Genomic DNA, 18948 nt, shown 5'->3' with positions numbered 1-18948 from the left:
TCTGACCCACTGGGAATGTGATGAAAGAAATAATAGCTGAAATAAATCATTCTCTCTACTATTATTCTGACATTTCACATTCTTAAAATAAAGTGGTGATCCCAACTGACCAAAGACAAGGAATTTTTACTAGGATTAAATGCCAGGAATTGTGAAAAATTTAGTTTAAATGTATTTGGCTAAGGTGTATGTAAACTTCCGACTGCAACTGTAAGTGACCTGGCTGGGCTGATTAGACAGTGGATTGTGCAGTCAGATGGAACAGAGTAAATAGACATTGTAACGTTGTAGATTTAGCCAGTGATAACTTGTGGAATAGACAAGGGCTGGAATGCGGTTTTAACCAATCAGCTTTATGGATTAGACCCACCTGTTGTTTAACTATAAATAAACATGCTTACACTTCATGGTCTTGAGAAATTGTTGCAAGATACATGAATACATGAGGTTCATTGCTTAAGAATCATTAATGTTTAGGGAGTCAATGAACCTTTGTTTGCATGTACAACAATATTTTCTAGGAATGTGTTTAAAATGAGTGAAATAGGTCACGAGTGGTGCAGCGGTCTAAAGCACTGCATCTCAGTGCTAGAGGTGTCACTACAGACACCCTGGTTCGAATCCAGGCTGTATCACAACCGTTCGTGATTGGGAGTTCCATAGGGCGGTGCACAGTTGGCCCAGCATCATCAGGGTTTGACCGGTGTAGGCCATCATTGTAAATAAGAATTTGTTCTTAACTAAGTTGCCTAGTTAAATAAAGGTTACATTAAAATTAAAAAGATTATTAAAGGTTCCCTGCGGAGCACTTATTGGTCTCTGGTGACCTCAGAAAGGATAAATAGCACACAGGCAGATTTACTATATAGACACTAAAATGTACAGGACATATTTGACAGTGTACAGTAAAAACTGCTGCCAGATAATGTTACAGTCTTGGAGTACATCAAGACCAGGCAAATTCAAATCTAAACCAATTCCTTAAACTGTGTGAAATGTAAAATACAAAGAGGTCTTTTCATTGAAGTATGACTCACACCAACCCACACAAGCTATGATGAATCAGAGCAGTAGTCAATCGTAATTCACACCATTCGCTATCATTCATATCATCTGCCTAGTACTTTCACAACAATGTTGTTGCAATGCTTATTACTTTAAAAAAATATTGTGTGGTAATGCATTTTTATATAATGCTGTTGTAATACTGAGAAACTAAAAAAAACAAATGACCCAAACCTTTTCAAACATTTTCTATTTCTATTCTAGGTTTTGACGCAGTACCCAACACATTATGCACATTCACTAAAAGCTGTTTGAATCTTTATGTAAAACACCTACAGTAATGACTTACAGTAGACACATTGTTTAATTGCATGCTTATATAATACTGTGTTTTTCCTCTACTCAGCATATATTCTCTGTGTTTGTGACCATGAAGCCTGCCATTAGAATATGTAATCATTTTATGTCAACGATAAAGATAAGTGTTATTGCGCAATGGCAAGGTCGTCATGCAGAATTTCATTTCTGCACAGGGGTGGCGTCAGGGAGATGGATTTGGGCAAGATGATCAGTATTATCTTTTTGAAAGGCTTCAGGGAAAATAAAAAGAGGTTGATTGTAAACATCTTTTTTTTTTAGGTCAATGGGCAAAGGAACATTGTGGTCTTACATGAATTTGATACTCTCACTTTTTAATGTTTTTTTTAGATCACTGTCTAAATTTGCATCTTGTGAGTGTGAGCATCAGTGTGTGTTTGTGTGCATGTGTGTGCACGTTGTGTGGGAAATTACACTACTGTAGGTTATATATTTGTCTTTGAAATTGATGTTCTCATTATTTCTGTTTGGAAAGAAAAGTGACAGTATTTGATGTATCAACCAGGTGGAGATTATAAATGACCCTTTCCTCCACTTAATAACTCTAAGACGTGTGCTTATGTTTGTAGTTTGACTGCTATTATTGGCAGCATGTCTAATCCTAAAACCTTTGAAAGGCAACATTCCCGTGTTAGAGGAATCTGCATACGTCGGCTCAATCGGAAATGAGTTAAATGTGACTGGTGCTATAATGCGGATTATCAACGCTACTGATTGAATTGAGCCCTCGTTTCTGAGCTTTTCTCAGGACATGTTCTTCTAAATTCCAGGAAATGTTGCGTAACTATGGATGTCTCGAGGACAAGCATCAGTTTTATTATTTCAAGACTAAACAATACCTAAACAATGACAGAGGTCTAGACTACCATCTGTGTTCCATTTTAGTGTTTGTCTGAAGATATTATCGCAAGAGATAAAATTCACTTTATATGTATTCAGAATTGTTTGGGGTGGCGGGAAAATGTTGGGGAAACTATAGAATCTCTTTTTCTTGTTCAAACATGTGTCTTGATGTAGAAAGTCATGTTTGCTGTCTCGTAGTGGATAAGTGTTTGTGGGATTGGCCACAGGCCACTTGTGTATGGGGAGAGACTGAGTAAGAGAATTGAAAACTGGAAAGCAGTCAACCTCAGACATGTTTGGATCTGTGGTCAATACTAATGCGATTGGGCATTCAGAATATTTCGAACAGTGATTATATTTTGGCTCTTCTAGTCCACTAATACAGATGTAGGATCTTAATTTGAGCTAGTTTGCTACAGCAGGACAATAATCCTGCAGCAACAGAAAATGTGAATTATTATGTGGATTATAATTAATGGTCAATCTTTGTAGGGGAAGATACATTTTACGTTAGGGCAATTAGAAATGTACAACTTTAGAAGCCTTTTTAATCCTTGAATACACTACACGTTTGTATTTCCTGCAGTACAGGAAAATGATTTTCAGCAAAAGAGTGATCAAAATAAGATCCTACATCTGCATGACTCATCTCAGCCTGAGTACTCACCATCATAGCAAAACCTAAACACCATCATTCTCACATATTATCCAATAACAATGTTGATCAAATTTGTTTTAGAAAGAGACAGAGGATCTTAGGATACATCGTACTTCTAGTTGTCTGTAAAAGTGAACCACGAATAGCAGACATGAAATAATATAATATTCTCAATCTGTGTGATATTGCTTCAAACAGTGGTTCCCCACTTTGTGTTCCCCTGTGACTCAGTGATTAAACAAAGCCAGTTCTTCTTCTAACATCAAAACAGGCTTGACCACAACCCATGGACCAGTGGCGACCCCCAGTGGGCTGCAAACCACTATCTTGAAAACCCTGTTCTAAACGCTATCATAACATTCACAAAGAATCCTACATGTTCACAAAGATATAATCCTGAAAATATCATCGGCCAGGAAATGAGTGTCTGATGGCTCTGTTTCGTCTGCAGAATTTTATTGTTCCTTTTCCTGTTCGGGAATTCTCCAATTACTTCTGGGAAATTCTCAATTGTCAATCTCAGGAAGATGTCCTTTACTCTTTTTAGATGAGGCTTTGGCGACTTCATATTTCATTTGGAAGTGTCTGCATCCTGTCACCAGTGGATTTTTGCACAACTTTCACCTGATTACAGTAATATTGGAAAGGGCCTAATAGTGTAGTAGAGTTAAAATGGTTATTCCAGCAAACTTCAAATTATTAGAATAGTACACAATGCAGAACAGAACAATCAGGTTGAGGGTCAGTGGCCAAAGCCCGCGAACAGGAATATTCCAAGTTCAGACAGAAGGGGGGAGTCAGATCGCCAGGAACTTTACTTTTGGTTTCTAATTTTAATTGTTGCGCTACTGGTGATGCCTGTTGATGTTAGGTATGCAGCTACAGTAGCTGAATGATGTTAACATCTTCAGGTTTTGTTTCATTAAATGTATTTTATTTTATCTGGGTGCTTACGTCACCTACTAACACCCTGGTACTACCCATAGCTCCCGCTCTCCTCAGTCTGAGAAAACACTGAGAGAGAAAGGTACGGGTTGCAGATTACTCCTTTGTAGAAGTCCGTAACGTGAAATAAATAAAACGTCCCAAGGTTAATGCTGTAGATATTGTTATAAGGGGATGTTAGACTATCAAAACACGTAACTTTCAGAGTTTTATTGTTGTTATTAATATAGTTACAGAGTGCTAAAAGTGTTGCTAGCTAGCATGCCTTTCTTTCTGTGATGCAGACGGCTAGCTGAACTGCCAACTAGTGATGGTGTTGCATTATGGGGGATGTAGTTTTTGCCCTCTAAGGTGATTTTACTTTGTAACTTGTTTGTGTTGCAGTGGTTTTGTACATGAGTTGTTGTATTTTGGTACTGTCAACACTGAAAGCACCTAGCAATGTATTGGGGATGTGAGATAGGATATGTGTTTTACCTTTCTTCATGCTCCTGTGTAGAACAACTTGTCAGGTGGTGCATTGGAGACTGATGTGTTCCTGTCCTGTCTTTTCACAATACTATTGCAGATCAACATAAAAGCCTGAAAGACAGCCGTGGTGTCGCTCTTCATTTCTTGGTTCTCCTGTGGTGCATAAGAAACCCGCTACACTGTCACCAATGGATTTTTGCACAACTTTCACCTGATTACAGTAACATTGGAAAGGGCCTAATTAACATGAATACTATTGTCCATATATATATTAAGTAAGAAAGAAAACAGTTTGTTAGAAACTCATAAAATGACTACATGCTACTGTAGAAAACTTTTGTTCATGATCAGGTCACAGGGTCCAGAAAAAAACGAATGGATCTTGGAATGAGTATCGACATCTTTTGTTCACAAGGTCATGATTACCAAAATAGAGCATAGCTTCAGTCCCCAGACAAAGGGAATTTGCATCAAGACTTTGGTGAGAAGAATCCATCCACTTAGATCACATGATTTATGAGTCATCTGTGTGCACGGTGGCACACTCATGGGCTTCAAAATGCTACATACAAATTATGTTTATGTATGTATGCTTCATAGAAAACCATCATGGTGGTTCTGCATGCAGCATTGCTGTATCTGAAAACAGCCATCTAAATCAACAACATCGTATAAACAAATAGGCTTGCATACAGAAGAATGTAGATCAATGAAAGCGAGCCACACAAATATTTAGGTTATAAGTTTTATTGCTCCTTGTTTTGTAACTAACATGCTGGGGGTTATCTCTTGTTAATACTGCATACAGCTTGAAACAGCTGAACATTTTGTTCTGTGATGCTCACCCAGTAGCACTGAGAAGTCAACACAAACATTCACAATAGTTTTCAGTCATTCAATCCCAGTCAAATTCATTCTGACAGTTCTGTAAACTAGCATCACAGCTCTAAACTGGTTAATGTAACTGTTTTTTTTATTTGAGTCCATTGCATGAATCTTTAGAGAACTTTCATATACAACAGTCATAGAAAATCTGCAGTCAGGCTATGTCATAATAAATAACACGTTTAATTAAATAAATAACTTAAATATAGCTTTATCTTTACTATGCTAAATAACATCAGCATATAATACAATATATCACAGTGATGCTCTCTGCATCCCATCCTTTTAACATAAAAGATATTCAAGATGTCCAATTGCACTTCCTTCTGTGCACAAATTCAGTCTGAATGCTTGTGCAATGTCCCAAAAATCCTGTCCCAGTGTGTGAAGTACGGAGCATAGTTGGACTTGAACTTCAGATGGTGCAGGTCGTGGTGTGGAGCTCCACCGTAGAGCCCAAAGGGCACCAGTCTATGCGTGGACCAGGGCAGGTCATAGCCAGAGTGGTCCTCCACAGAAAGCCAGATATTCAGAACATTGAAGAGCATCTCTGTCAGGGGGTGGCAGCCCAGCAGCAGAGGGTTGACCCCAGCGAAGAAGCCCAGAGACAGGGTCTCATAGGCCCCAGAGTACTCCGTGGTCAGTACGAAGGTGGATGTGTGCTTGTGGTGCACCTTGTGGAATGTCCGGTACAGCCAGGGCACCTTATGGTGCAGCAGATGCCAGATGAAATATTGAAAGTCGAACAGGAGTAGGCAGGCGACCACGTCCCAGATGAGACGCAGCGTTCCGGGGGCCTCGGCTATGAAGCTGGCTGGTCTCCAGAACCAGTGCAGCACAGTGAGAGGGAAGAGGAACACTACATGGTTGTAGAGGGAGAGAGCCAGGCAGCTCCACATCATGGTCCAGGAGACGTGGCTCTTCTGCTGGATATTAAAGGTCCTGATCCAGGCCAGCCTGGGGGAGAGGAGGTCCAGCACGACGAAGGGCAGGCAAAAGGTGAGGTAGACACTGAGGGAGAAAAGCACAGGGAAGAAAGGTGATCTGAGCCACGCATTATATCCCAGTATGAAGTCCCATAGGCTCTGTAGAAGCATTGTGTTCAGTCTTGTTGTGTCTGAGCTTGACATTCGTGTTTAAACAACCTCCTGCAGAAGCTCTTCCCTTTAATGAGTTCTCTGTGACAGGTATCCGCCCACAGATGTCCTTATATAGCCTTACTAAACTTCCTGGGGACTTCTCACTTACAGTGCGTTCAGAAAGTATTCATACCCCTTGACTTATTCCACACTTAGCTCAGTTATTTGATTCAGAGTATGATTGTTCTGTGTGCCTGCATTGAACATCTCAATAGAATCATTAAATAAATACCTTCATAACCAGAAATGAGTGTTATTCTAAGCTAAGTGATATCAAAGTTTCCCTGTATTGCATCATGTTATCAAAGGGAAGAGGAGGACAAGGAGGAGGGTTGGGTTGAAAATGTTTCTTTTGCCAGGAGCAAACAATGTGGTGAGAGCTGATGGAGGTCTGACCCAATGACAGTCAGAGACTTTACCACTGTTACAACAGAGCTGTGACCTTCTGATGACTCAACCTGTGTAGCAGGATTCCTGTGAGAGCTGAGAACTAGGCATAGTGATGATGCAAACAGTAGGTGGTGCTGTTGATTGCTTTCTGTTTCCGTTCTACTCGTTTGCCTTCTATTCACATTCCAATGTGTGATGAAATAAACTTTCCATTCGTCAGTTCTAGGGATGTCTCCCTGAACAGGAAACCTCTCATTCCTGATGTTGAATGGTCGACTGCCTTGGTATTTAGAGTGAATAGCTGGATAATAGACCATTAGTAATTTATGATCTATCAAGCCCTACTCTTGATAAACATCTGTTAACAAAACCACAGTAATTACAGCATTTTGTAAGCACAATGAGGATGTTAATAGCACTTTCTGTAAACTGGATGTGGCAACTAACTAGGGGTTAGTTGGGATTAAAGTCCATCCTCATCTCCACTTACAATTCTATCCATCTATCCTATGAATCACAAGGAGAGAGTGGGAGTGAGTCAAGTGGTGACTCTCCCTTTCTTAGATAAGGAAAGGTAAGTTCAGTTCCACTTGTCTTGACAGGTTCTTTGGTGTCAGGTACAAATTGAGACCCTTCCATTCCCGGAAAATCCAGGGTGTACTTTCCAAGCTTACCCCACACCCAATGGCTACATTCCGAAATCTCAATTCTGATCATATCTGTGGCAGTGCCGACTAGATCTATGGGTTTACTTTGGCTCCCCCCTCTGTCACACAATCTGCCTTAGTGAACCACTTTACATTGATCATGTTACACAGATGTTGATCTATACACAGCAAATTGGCCAGTGTTAACTAGTGTTGATTTTTCAGTGTAACATTTCTAGTGTTGATTCAGGTGTTACATGAACTCTGTAAATTTGTCCTTTACAGCCAGGGCACCTTGTGGTGCAGCAGATGCCAAATGAAGTATTGAAAGTCGAAGAGCAGGAGACAGGCGACTACGTCAATCTGAGAAATGTGATCTGAGTCACGTATGATATCCCAGAATCAAGTCCCATAGGCTCTGTAGAAGCATTGTGTTCAGTCTTGTTGTGTGTGAGCTTGACATGCGTGTTTAAACAACCTCTTGCAAAACCTCTCCTCTTTTGGGCTCCCGAGTGGCGCAGCGGTCTAAGACACTGCATCTCCGTGCTTGACGTGTCACTGCAGACACCCTGGTTCGATTCCATGCTGTATCACAACTGGCCGTGATTGGGCGTCCCATAGTGTGGAACACAATTGGCCCAGCGTCGTCTGGGTTTGGTTGGTGTAGGCAGTCATTTTAAATAATAATTTGTTCTTAACTGACTTGCCTGGTTAAATAAAATAACAAGAATGATGTGTTCTGTGTGACAAGTATCCACCCCCAGATGTCCTTATAAAGACTTACAGTGTCTTCAGAAACTTATTCCACATTTTGTGTTTCAGCCTGAATTCAAATGGATTAAATGCAGAAAATATGTTTTTTGACCCATCTACACACAATACCCCATAGTAAGAAAGTGAAAACATGTTCCACAGATTTTCAGTGGGATCCAAGTATTTGCTTTGGCTGGGCGACTCAAGGACTTTCACATTGGCTGTATGCTTGGGGTCATTGTCCTGTTGGAATGTACATCTTCGCCCCACTCTCACATAAAGCCCAGATTGGTGAAGTGCTGTAGAGACTTGTCCTTCTGGCAGGTTCTCCCATCTCAGCTTAGGAACTCTTTAATTCTGTCAGAGTGGTCTTCGGGTTCTTGGTCACCTCCCTGATCAAGGTCCTTCTTTCCCTTTCAGGTAGTTGATTAGATATCTTCACTGACGTTCAACTTTTTTTTACTCTTGTGACCGAGATACTAAAACATACTACCAAAATCTTTATGATATTTCAGCATTTTAACTTGCTTCTTTCACCTTTGTTCCAAAAACCAACATAAATGTCAAATATTTAAGTTTCTGATTGTTTCCTATAAGTAATTCCATGCTTGCACTTGGTTGATATTTGGAGGCACTTGCTCAAAGTTGGACATATGTACAGTGAGTCTACCAACAGATTTAGGATCTTAATTTGATCAAACTTGTAGTGTATTTGAGGTCTAAAAGGGCTTCTGAAGTTTGTCATTTCCATTTTGAAAAATCGATCAACTCCTACAAAGATCTCCATTAATTATAATCCACATAACAATTCACATTTCCCATTGGTGCAGGATTATTTTCCTGCTGTAGAAAACAGCCTCAAATTAAGATACTACATCTGTGCCACTTAGTTAACAGGGAACAATAAGAAATGTAAATATTTTGACATTGTTCTCCTTTTAAGATATATTTATTGAAGAAATAAAATCCATTCCATTACAGACATTAGCAAGTTTAGTGAATACACGTAAGGGAGTAGGCTATGGCTCTGGTGACACTGTAGTGCTGATGATAAAATACTCAGAACAAAGTGAAAGAATAGAGTAGCCAAATGTTCTATTTGCGTGTGAAAACCTATTGGGAAACAGGCATATAGCCAACTGGCTGATACATTTCCCTACATTTCACTACCGGTCAGAAGTTTTAGAACACCTACTCATTCAAGGGTAATTCTTTATTTTTACTATTTCCTACATTGTAGAATAATAGTGAAGACATCAAAACAATGAAATAACACATATGGAATCATGTAGTAACCAAAAAAGTGTTAAACAAATCTGCAGCAGAGGTAACTCTGTGTCTTCTATTCCTGTGGCAGTCCTCATGAGAGACAGTTTCATAATAGTGCTTGATGGTTTTTGCGACTGCACTTGAACAAACTTTCAAAGTTCTTGAAAGGTCCCGCATTGACTGACCTTCACGTCTTAAAGAAATTATGGACTGTGGTTTCTCTTTCCTTATTTGAGCTGTTCTTGCCATAATATGGACTTGGTCTTTTACCAAAAAGGGTTGTCTTCTGTATACCCTCATACCTTGTCACAACACAACTGATTGGCTCAAACGCATTAAGGAAATAAATTCCACAAATGAACTTTTAGGAAGGCACACCTGTTAATTGAAATGCATTCCAGGTGACTACCTCATAAAGCTGGTTGAGAGAATGCCAAGATTGTGCAAAGCTGTCATCAAGGCAAAGGATGGCTATTTGAAGAATATCAAATATAAAATATATTTGGATTTGTTTAACACTTTTTTGGTTACTACATGATTCCATATGTGTTATTTCATCATTTTGATGTCTTCACTATTATTCTACAATGTCGAAAATAGTAAAAATTAAAGAAAAAGACTTGAATGAGTAGGTGTTCTAAAACTTTGGACCGGTAGTGTACATATTGTATGTAGGCCTAATGCAACTTCCCTATGAATTCTTCAAAGCCATGAATAAAATAAATATTGCCTCATATTGAAAATTGAAAGTGAGAGATCAGGAATCTGTATCTTTAGCATTGTAATTTCATAAGTAGAATGCTGCTGTGTTGTCTGTTCTATTTTGAGTAGACACTGGCCACGGATGAAACCCAAACATATTTTGCCCCTCTAGCTCCTTGTGCAGAGCGCCATCAAGTGGTTAAAACAAGTAATGATAAAGATGAATACCGATAGTTCGTAAACGCGACCCGGTAAATTGTTGGAGAAATCCATCAATCAATCAAATGTATTTATAAAGCCCTTGTTACATCAGCTGATGTCACAAAGTGCTGTACAGAAACCCAGCCTAAAACCCTAAACAGCAAGCAATGCAGGTGTAGAAGCCGGATGTATGGTATGCTTGAGATACTATTAATAGGAGGGTGCATACACATGATCTAAATTTCGATTCAGTTGTTGATAGTAGGCTACTGTTTTTTATTAACATAAAAAATACTTTGTTACATGATAAATAGCTATTTGGCAGAATAGAAACTCATGGCAATCACGTACCAGTTTCGTTTTCGACTCTGCAAAATAAAAATAATATGCCAGGGAGTGGCAAGTTCAAGTTTCTGTGCCAATTATTTCTATATACACTACATTACTTCCAGGGGGCGCTGTTTTGAAGCCTCCATCTTGGCACTCCACCGATGTAAAAAATATTTAGGCAGCTATAGAAATGCATTTATTGTCTACATTCATTTTTGCCATAAATGTATTATACTAAAGACACTTTAATGCATACTTTGAAATTATATTATGTGAGCTAACATAAAATAAAACACACACATGTTTTATATATATATATAAATGTATATAAATGTATATATATACTGCTCAAAAAAATAAAGGGAACACTTAAACAACACATCCTAGATCTGAATGAAAGAAATAATCTTATTAAATACTTTTTTCTTTACATAGTTGCATGTGCTGACAACAAAATCACACAAAAATAATCAATGGAAATCCAATTTATCAACACATGGAGGTCTGGATTTGGAGTCACACTCAAAATTAAAGTGGAAAACCACACAACAGGCTGATCCAACTTTGATGTAATGTCCTTAAAACAAGTCAAAATGAGGCTCAGTAGTGTGTGTGGCCGCCACGTGCCTGTATGACCTCCCTACAATGCCTGGGCATGCTCCTGATGAAGTGGCGGATGGTCTCCTGAGGGATCTCCTCCCAGACCTGGACTAAAGCATCCGCCAACTCCTGGACAGTCTGTGGTGCAACGTGGCGTTGGTGGATGGAGCGAGACATGATGTCCCAGATGTGCTCAATTGGATTCAGGTCTGGGGAATGGGCGGGCCAGTCCATAGCATCAATGCCTTCCTCTTGCAGGAACTGCTGACACACTCCAGGCACATGAGGTCTAGCATTGTCTTGCATTAGGAGGAACCCAGGGCCAACCGCACCAGCATATGGTCTCACAAGGGGTCTGAGGATCTCATCTCGGTACCAAATGGCAGTCAGGCTACCTCTGGCGAGCACATGGAGGGCTGTGCGGCCCCCAAAAGAAATGCCACCCCACACCATGACTGACCCATCGCCAAACCGGTCATGCTGGAGGATGTTGCAGGCAGCAGAACGTTCTCCACGGCGTCTCCAGACTGTCACGTCTGTCACGTGCTCAGTGTGAACCTGCTTTCATCTGTGAAGAGCACAGGGCGCCAGTGGCGAATTTGGCAATCTTGGTGTTCTCTGGCAAATGCCAAACGTCCTGCACGGTGTTGGCCCACAGATGTCCTTATATAGCCTTACTAAACTTCCTGGGGACTTCTCACTTACAGTGCGTTCAGAAATTATTCATACCCCTTGACTTATTCCACACTTAGCTCAGTTATTTGATTCAGAGTATGATTGTTCTGTGTGCCTGCATTGAAAATCTCAATAGAATCATTAAATAAATACCTTCATAACCAGAAATGAGTGTTATTCTAAGCTAAGGGATATCAAAGTTTCCCTGTATTGCATCATGTTATCAAAGGGAAGAGGAGGACAAGGAGGAGGGTTGGGTTGAAAATGTTTCTTTTGCCAGGAGCAAACAATGTGGTGAGAGCTGATGGAGGTCTGACCCAATGACAGTCAGAGACTTTACCACTGTTACAACAGAGCTGTGACCTTCTGATGACTCAACCTGTGTAGCAGGATTCCTGTGAGAGCTGAGAACTAGGCATAGTGATGATGCAAACAGTAGGTGGTGCTGTTGATTGCTTTCTGTTTCCGTTCTACTCGTTTGCCTTCTATTCACATTCCAATGTGTGATGAAATAAACTTTCCATTCGTCAGTTCTAGGGATGTCTCCCTGAACAGGAAACCTCTCATTCCTGATGTTGAATGGTCGACTGCCTTGGTATTTAGAGTGAATAGCTGGATAATAGACCATTAGTAATTTATGATCTATCAAGCCCTACTCTTGATAAACATCTGTTAACAAAACCACAGTAATTACAGCATTTTGTAAGCACAATGAGGATGTTAATAGCACTTTCTGTAAACTGGATGTGGCAACTAACTAGGGGTTAGTTGGGATTAAAGTCCATCCTCATCTCCACTTACAATTCTATCCATCTATCCTATGAATCACAAGGAGAGAGTGGGAGTGAGTCAAGTGGTGACTCTCCCTTTCTTAGATAAGGAAAGGTAAGTTCAGTTCCACTTGTCTTGACAGGTTCTTTGGTGTCAGGTACAAATTGAGACCCTTCCATTCCCGGAAAATCCAGGGTGTACTTTCCAAGCTTACCCCACACCCAATGGCTACATTCCGAAATCTCAATTCTGATCATATCTGTGGCAGTGCCGACTAGATCTATGGGTTTACTTTGGCTCCCCCCTCTGTCACACAATCTGCCTTAGTGAACCACTTTACATTGATCATGTTACACAGATGTTGATCTATACACAGCAAATTGGCCAGTGTTAACTAGTGTTGATTTTTCAGTGTAACATTTCTAGTGTTGATTCAGGTGTTACATGAACTCTGTAAATTTGTCCTTTACAGCCAGGGCACCTTGTGGTGCAGCAGATGCCAAATGAAGTATTGAAAGTCGAAGAGCAGGAGACAGGCGACTACGTCAATCTGAGAAATGTGATCTGAGTCACGTATGATATCCCAGAATCAAGTCCCATAGGCTCTGTAGAAGCATTGTGTTCAGTCTTGTTGTGTGTGAGCTTGACATGCGTGTTTAAACAACCTCTTGCAAAACCTCTCCTCTTTTGGGCTCCCGAGTGGCGCAGCGGTCTAAGACACTGCATCTCCGTGCTTGACGTGTCACTGCAGACACCCTGGTTCGATTCCATGCTGTATCACAACTGGCCGTGATTGGGCGTCCCATAGTGTGGAACACAATTGGCCCAGCGTCGTCTGGGTTTGGTTGGTGTAGGCAGTCATTTTAAATAATAATTTGTTCTTAACTGACTTGCCTGGTTAAATAAAATAACAAGAATGATGTGTTCTGTGTGACAAGTATCCACCCCCAGATGTCCTTATAAAGACTTACAGTGTCTTCAGAAACTTATTCCACATTTTGTGTTTCAGCCTGAATTCAAATGGATTAAATGCAGAAAATATGTTTTTTGACCCATCTACACACAATACCCCATAGTAAGAAAGTGAAAACATGTTCCACAGATTTTCAGTGGGATCCAAGTATTTGCTTTGGCTGGGCGACTCAAGGACTTTCACATTGGCTGTATGCTTGGGGTCATTGTCCTGTTGGAATGTACATCTTCGCCCCACTCTCACATAAAGCCCAGATTGGTGAAGTGCTGTAGAGACTTGTCCTTCTGGCAGGTTCTCCCATCTCAGCTTAGGAACTCTTTAATTCTGTCAGAGTGGTCTTCGGGTTCTTGGTCACCTCCCTGATCAAGGTCCTTCTTTCCCTTTCAGGTAGTTGATTAGATATCTTCACTGACGTTCAACTTTTTTTTACTCTTGTGACCGAGATACTAAAACATACTACCAAAATCTTTATGATATTTCAGCATTTTAACTTGCTTCTTTCACCTTTGTTCCAAAAACCAACATAAATGTCAAATATTTAAGTTTCTGATTGTTTCCTATAAGTAATTCCATGCTTGCACTTGGTTGATATTTGGAGGCACTTGCTCAAAGTTGGACATATGTACAGTGAGTCTACCAACAGATTTAGGATCTTAATTTGATCAAACTTGTAGTGTATTTGAGGTCTAAAAGGGCTTCTGAAGTTTGTCATTTCCATTTTGAAAAATCGATCAACTCCTACAAAGATCTCCATTAATTATAATCCACATAACAATTCACATTTCCCATTGGTGCAGGATTATTTTTCTGCTGTAGAAAACAGCCTCAAATTAAGATACTACATCTGTGCCACTTAGTTAACAGGGAACAATAAGAAATGTAAATATTTTGACATTGTTCTCCTTTTAAGATATATTTATTGAAGAAATAAAATCCATTCCATTACAGACATTAGCAAGTTTAGTGAATACACGTAAGGGAGTAGGCTATGGCTCTGGTGACACTGTAGTGCTGATGATAAAATACTCAGAACAAAGTGAAAGAATAGAGTAGCCAAATGTTCTATTTGCGTGTGAAAACCTATTGGGAAACAGGCATATAGCCAACTGGCTGATACATTTCCCTACATTTCACTACCGGTCAGAAGTTTTAGAACACCTACTCATTCAAGGGTAATTCTTTATTTTTACTATTTCCTACATTGTAGAATAATAGTGAAGACATCAAAACAATGAAATAACACATATGGAATCATGTAGTAACCAAAAAAGTGTTAAACAAATCTGCAGCAGAGGTAACTCTGTGTCTTCTATTCCTGTGGCAGTCCTCATGAGAGACAGTTTCATAATAGTGCTTGATGGTTTTTGCGACTGCACTTGAACAAACTTTCAAAGTTCTTGAAAGGTCCCGCATTGACTGACCTTCACGTCTTAAAGAAATTATGGACTGTGGTTTCTCTTTCCTTATTTGAGCTGTTCTTGCCATAATATGGACTTGGTCTTTTACCAAAAAGGGTTGTCTTCTGTATACCCTCATACCTTGTCACAACACAACTGATTGGCTCAAACGCATTAAGGAAATAAATTCCACAAATGAACTTTTAGGAAGGCACACCTGTTAATTGAAATGCATTCCAGGTGACTACCTCATAAAGCTGGTTGAGAGAATGCCAAGATTGTGCAAAGCTGTCATCAAGGCAAAGGATGGCTATTTGAAGAATATCAAATATAAAATATATTTGGATTTGTTTAACACTTTTTTGGTTACTACATGATTCCATATGTGTTATTTCATCATTTTGATGTCTTCACTATTATTCTACAATGTCGAAAATAGTAAAAATGAAAGAAAAAGACTTGAATGAGTAGGTGTTCTAAAACTTTGGACCGGTAGTGTACATATTGTATGTAGGCCTAATGCAACTTCCCTATGAATTCTTCAAAGCCATGAATAAAATAAATATTGCCTCATATTGAAAATTGAAAGTGAGAGATCAGGAATCTGTATCTTTAGCATTGTAATTTCATAAGTAGAATGCTGCTGTGTTGTCTGTTCTATTTTGAGTAGACACTGGCCACGGATGAAACCCAAACATATTTTGCCCCTCTAGCTCCTTGTGCAGAGCGCCATCAAGTGGTTAAAACAAGTAATGATAAAGATGAATACCGATAGTTCGTAAACGCGACCCGGTAAATTGTTGGAGAAATCCATCAATCAATCAAATGTATTTATAAAGCCCTTGTTACATCAGCTGATGTCACAAAGTGCTGTACAGAAACCCAGCCTAAAACCCTAAACAGCAAGCAATGCAGGTGTAGAAGCCGGATGTATGGTATGCTTGAGATACTATTAATAGGAGGGTGCATACACATGATCTAAATTTCGATTCAGTTGTTGATAGTAGGCTACTGTTTTTTATTAACATAAAAAATACTTTGTTACATGATAAATAGCTATTTGGCAGAATAGAAACTCATGGCAATCACGTACCAGTTTCGTTTTCGACTCTGCAAAATAAAAATAATATGCCAGGGAGTGGCAAGTTCAAGTTTCTGTGCCAATTATTTCTATATACACTACATTACTTCCAGGGGGCGCTGTTTTGAAGCCTCCATCTTGGCACTCCACCGATGTAAAAAATATTTAGGCAGCTATAGAAATGCATTTATTGTCTACATTCATTTTTGCCATAAATGTATTATACTAAAGACACTTTAATGCATACTTTGAAATTATATTATGTGAGCTAAAATAAAATAAAACACACACATGTTTTATATATATATATAAATGTATATAAATGTATATATATACTGCTCAAAAAAATAAAGGGAACACTTAAACAACACATCCTAGATCTGAATGAAAGAAATAATCTTATTAAATACTTTTTTCTTTACATAGTTGCATGTGCTGACAACAAAATCACACAAAAATAATCAATGGAAATCCAATTTATCAACACATGGAGGTCTGGATTTGGAGTCACACTCAAAATTAAAGTGGAAAACCACACAACAGGCTGATCCAACTTTGATGTAATGTCCTTAAAACAAGTCAAAATGAGGCTCAGTAGTGTGTGTGGCCGCCACGTGCCTGTATGACCTCCCTACAATGCCTGGGCATGCTCCTGATGAAGTGGCGGATGGTCTCCTGAGGGATCTCCTCCCAGACCTGGACTAAAGCATCCGCCAACTCCTGGACAGTCTGTGGTGCAACGTGGCGTTGGTGGATGGAGCGAGACATGATGTCCCAGATGTGCTCAATTGGATTCAGGTCTGGGGAACGGGCGGGCCAGTCCATAGCATCAATGCCTTCCTCTTGCAGGAACTGCTGACACACTCCAGGCACATGAGGTCTAGCATTGTCTTGCATTAGGAGGAACCCAGGGCCAACCGCACCAGCATATGGTCTCACAAGGGGTCTGAGGATCTCATCTCGGTACCAAATGGCAGTCAGGCTACCTCTGGCGAGCACATGGAGGGCTGTGCGGCCCCCAAAAGAAATGCCACCCCACACCATGACTGACCCATCGCCAAACCGGTCATGCTGGAGGATGTTGCAGGCAGCAGAACGTTCTCCACGGCGTCTCCAGACTGTCACGTCTGTCACGTGCTCAGTGTGAACCTGCTTTCATCTGTGAAGAGCACAGGGCGCCAGTGGCGAATTTGCCAATCTTGGTGTTCTCTGGCAAATGCCAAACGTCCTGCACGGTGTTGGGCTGTAAGCACAACCCCCACCTGTGGACGTCGGGCCCTCATACCACCCTCATGGAGTCTGTTTCTGACCGTTTGAGCAGACACATGCACATTTGTGGCCTGCTGGAGGTCATTTTGCAGGGCTCTGGCAGTGCTTCTCCTGCTCCTTCTTGCACAAAGGCGGAAGTAGCGGTCCTGCTGCTGGGTTGTTGCCCTCCTACGGCCTCCTCCACGTCTCCTGATGTACTGGCCTGTCTCCTGGTAGCGCCTCCATGCTCTGGACACTACGCTGACAGACACAGCAAACCTTCTTGCCACAGATCGCATTGATGTGCCATCCTGGATGAGCTGCACTACCTGAGCCACTTGTGTGGGTTGTAGACTCCGTCTCATGCTACCACTAGAGTGAAAGCACCGCCAGCATTCAAAAGTTACCAAAACATCAGCCAGGAAGCATAGGAACTGAGAAGTGGTCTGTGGTCCCCACCTGCAGAACCACTCCTTTATTGGGGGTGTCCTGCTAATTGCCTATAATTTCCACCTGTTGTCTATTCCATTTGCACAACAGCATGTGAAATTTATTGTCAATCAGTGTTGCTTCCTAAGTGGACAGTTTGATTTCACAGAAGTGTGATTGACTTGGGAGTTACATTGTTGTTTAAGTGTTCCCTTTATTTTTTGAGCAGTGTATATAGATATATATAAACATTTTCCTTAAAGTACTTTTTTTTAGATAACTAATGTACCGTTACCATTACAACAATAAAAATACTTAAATACATGTAATTTTGTCCTTGAAACATTGAATTGAAATACTGTAAAATTCCATTCATTCCTATGGAGGACTGCTCCTACTGGGGAGTGCCAATATGGCCAACCGGTGGCTTCAAAGCCTCTCAATGGTCAATACATAGAAAAATCACAATCCAGGGTTTATATACATTATTGGTTTGCAGTAGTCTCAGATTTTTATTACCTCAATACTGTGGTCATATATCTTATCTGCCATCGAAAAAAAAACGAGGTAAGAATTTTACACCAATTGTAAAATAATTGAATTACATGCACATAATCTATCTCTCTGAACTACTTTATCACAATAACAAACAATGCTGTTGTGTTGAAGATGAGGATGATTATGACTGTTAACAACGATAACAATGTTGGGCTAGTAATAATATAATAACTTATAATAATTGGTATTTTTTCTTTTTCCTCACAGAGGTCAAAGCAGATATGGAAGTCAAGCTGAAAGCACTTGAACGTCACTTTACATGGGGAATAAAAAAGGCTGACATCAAGGATAAAAGCGAAGGTGGAGGTCTGCATCCTTCACTTCTCCAGAGCCGTGGATCTGAAGCCCTCCAACGACCACACCAGGGTGGACCTGGCTGAGGCCTATGGGAACAACTACCAGCTGGAAGAGAAGATGAAGATATTAGAGGACAAGTCCCTCAGTGACTCAGACAAGCAGCTCTGCTATACCGGCTTTGGTATAGCAAGAAGAGAGACAGGGATGGCGCTGTGACATAGTTCAAAAATGCTACCAGATTGGGATTGAGAGTTGGGAAAGGAGGCAGGCTGGGAAGAGGCACTTCTCAGCGGATCACAGAGG

At 40.3% G+C, this 18948-nt stretch overlaps 1 protein-coding gene across 1 annotated transcript; it reads right to left on the bottom strand.

Annotated features, from left to right (window-relative positions):
- Nucleotides 1–5031: 5031 nt before the first annotated feature.
- LOC115201160 (cholesterol 25-hydroxylase-like protein) lies at nt 5032–6395 on the bottom strand. The gene has a single exon (XM_029764510.1). The coding sequence runs from the start codon at nt 6313–6315 to the stop codon at nt 5524–5526; it is 792 nt and encodes a 263-aa protein (XP_029620370.1). The 5' UTR covers nt 6316–6395; the 3' UTR covers nt 5032–5523.
- Nucleotides 6396–18948: the final 12553 nt, after the last annotated feature.

The sequence above is a fragment of the Salmo trutta genome, chromosome 10, assembly GCF_901001165.1.
Source record: "Salmo trutta chromosome 10, fSalTru1.1, whole genome shotgun sequence".
NCBI classification, from domain to species: Eukaryota; Metazoa; Chordata; class Actinopteri; order Salmoniformes; family Salmonidae; genus Salmo; species Salmo trutta.
This window is presented reverse-complemented; position numbering and strand designations above follow the sequence as displayed.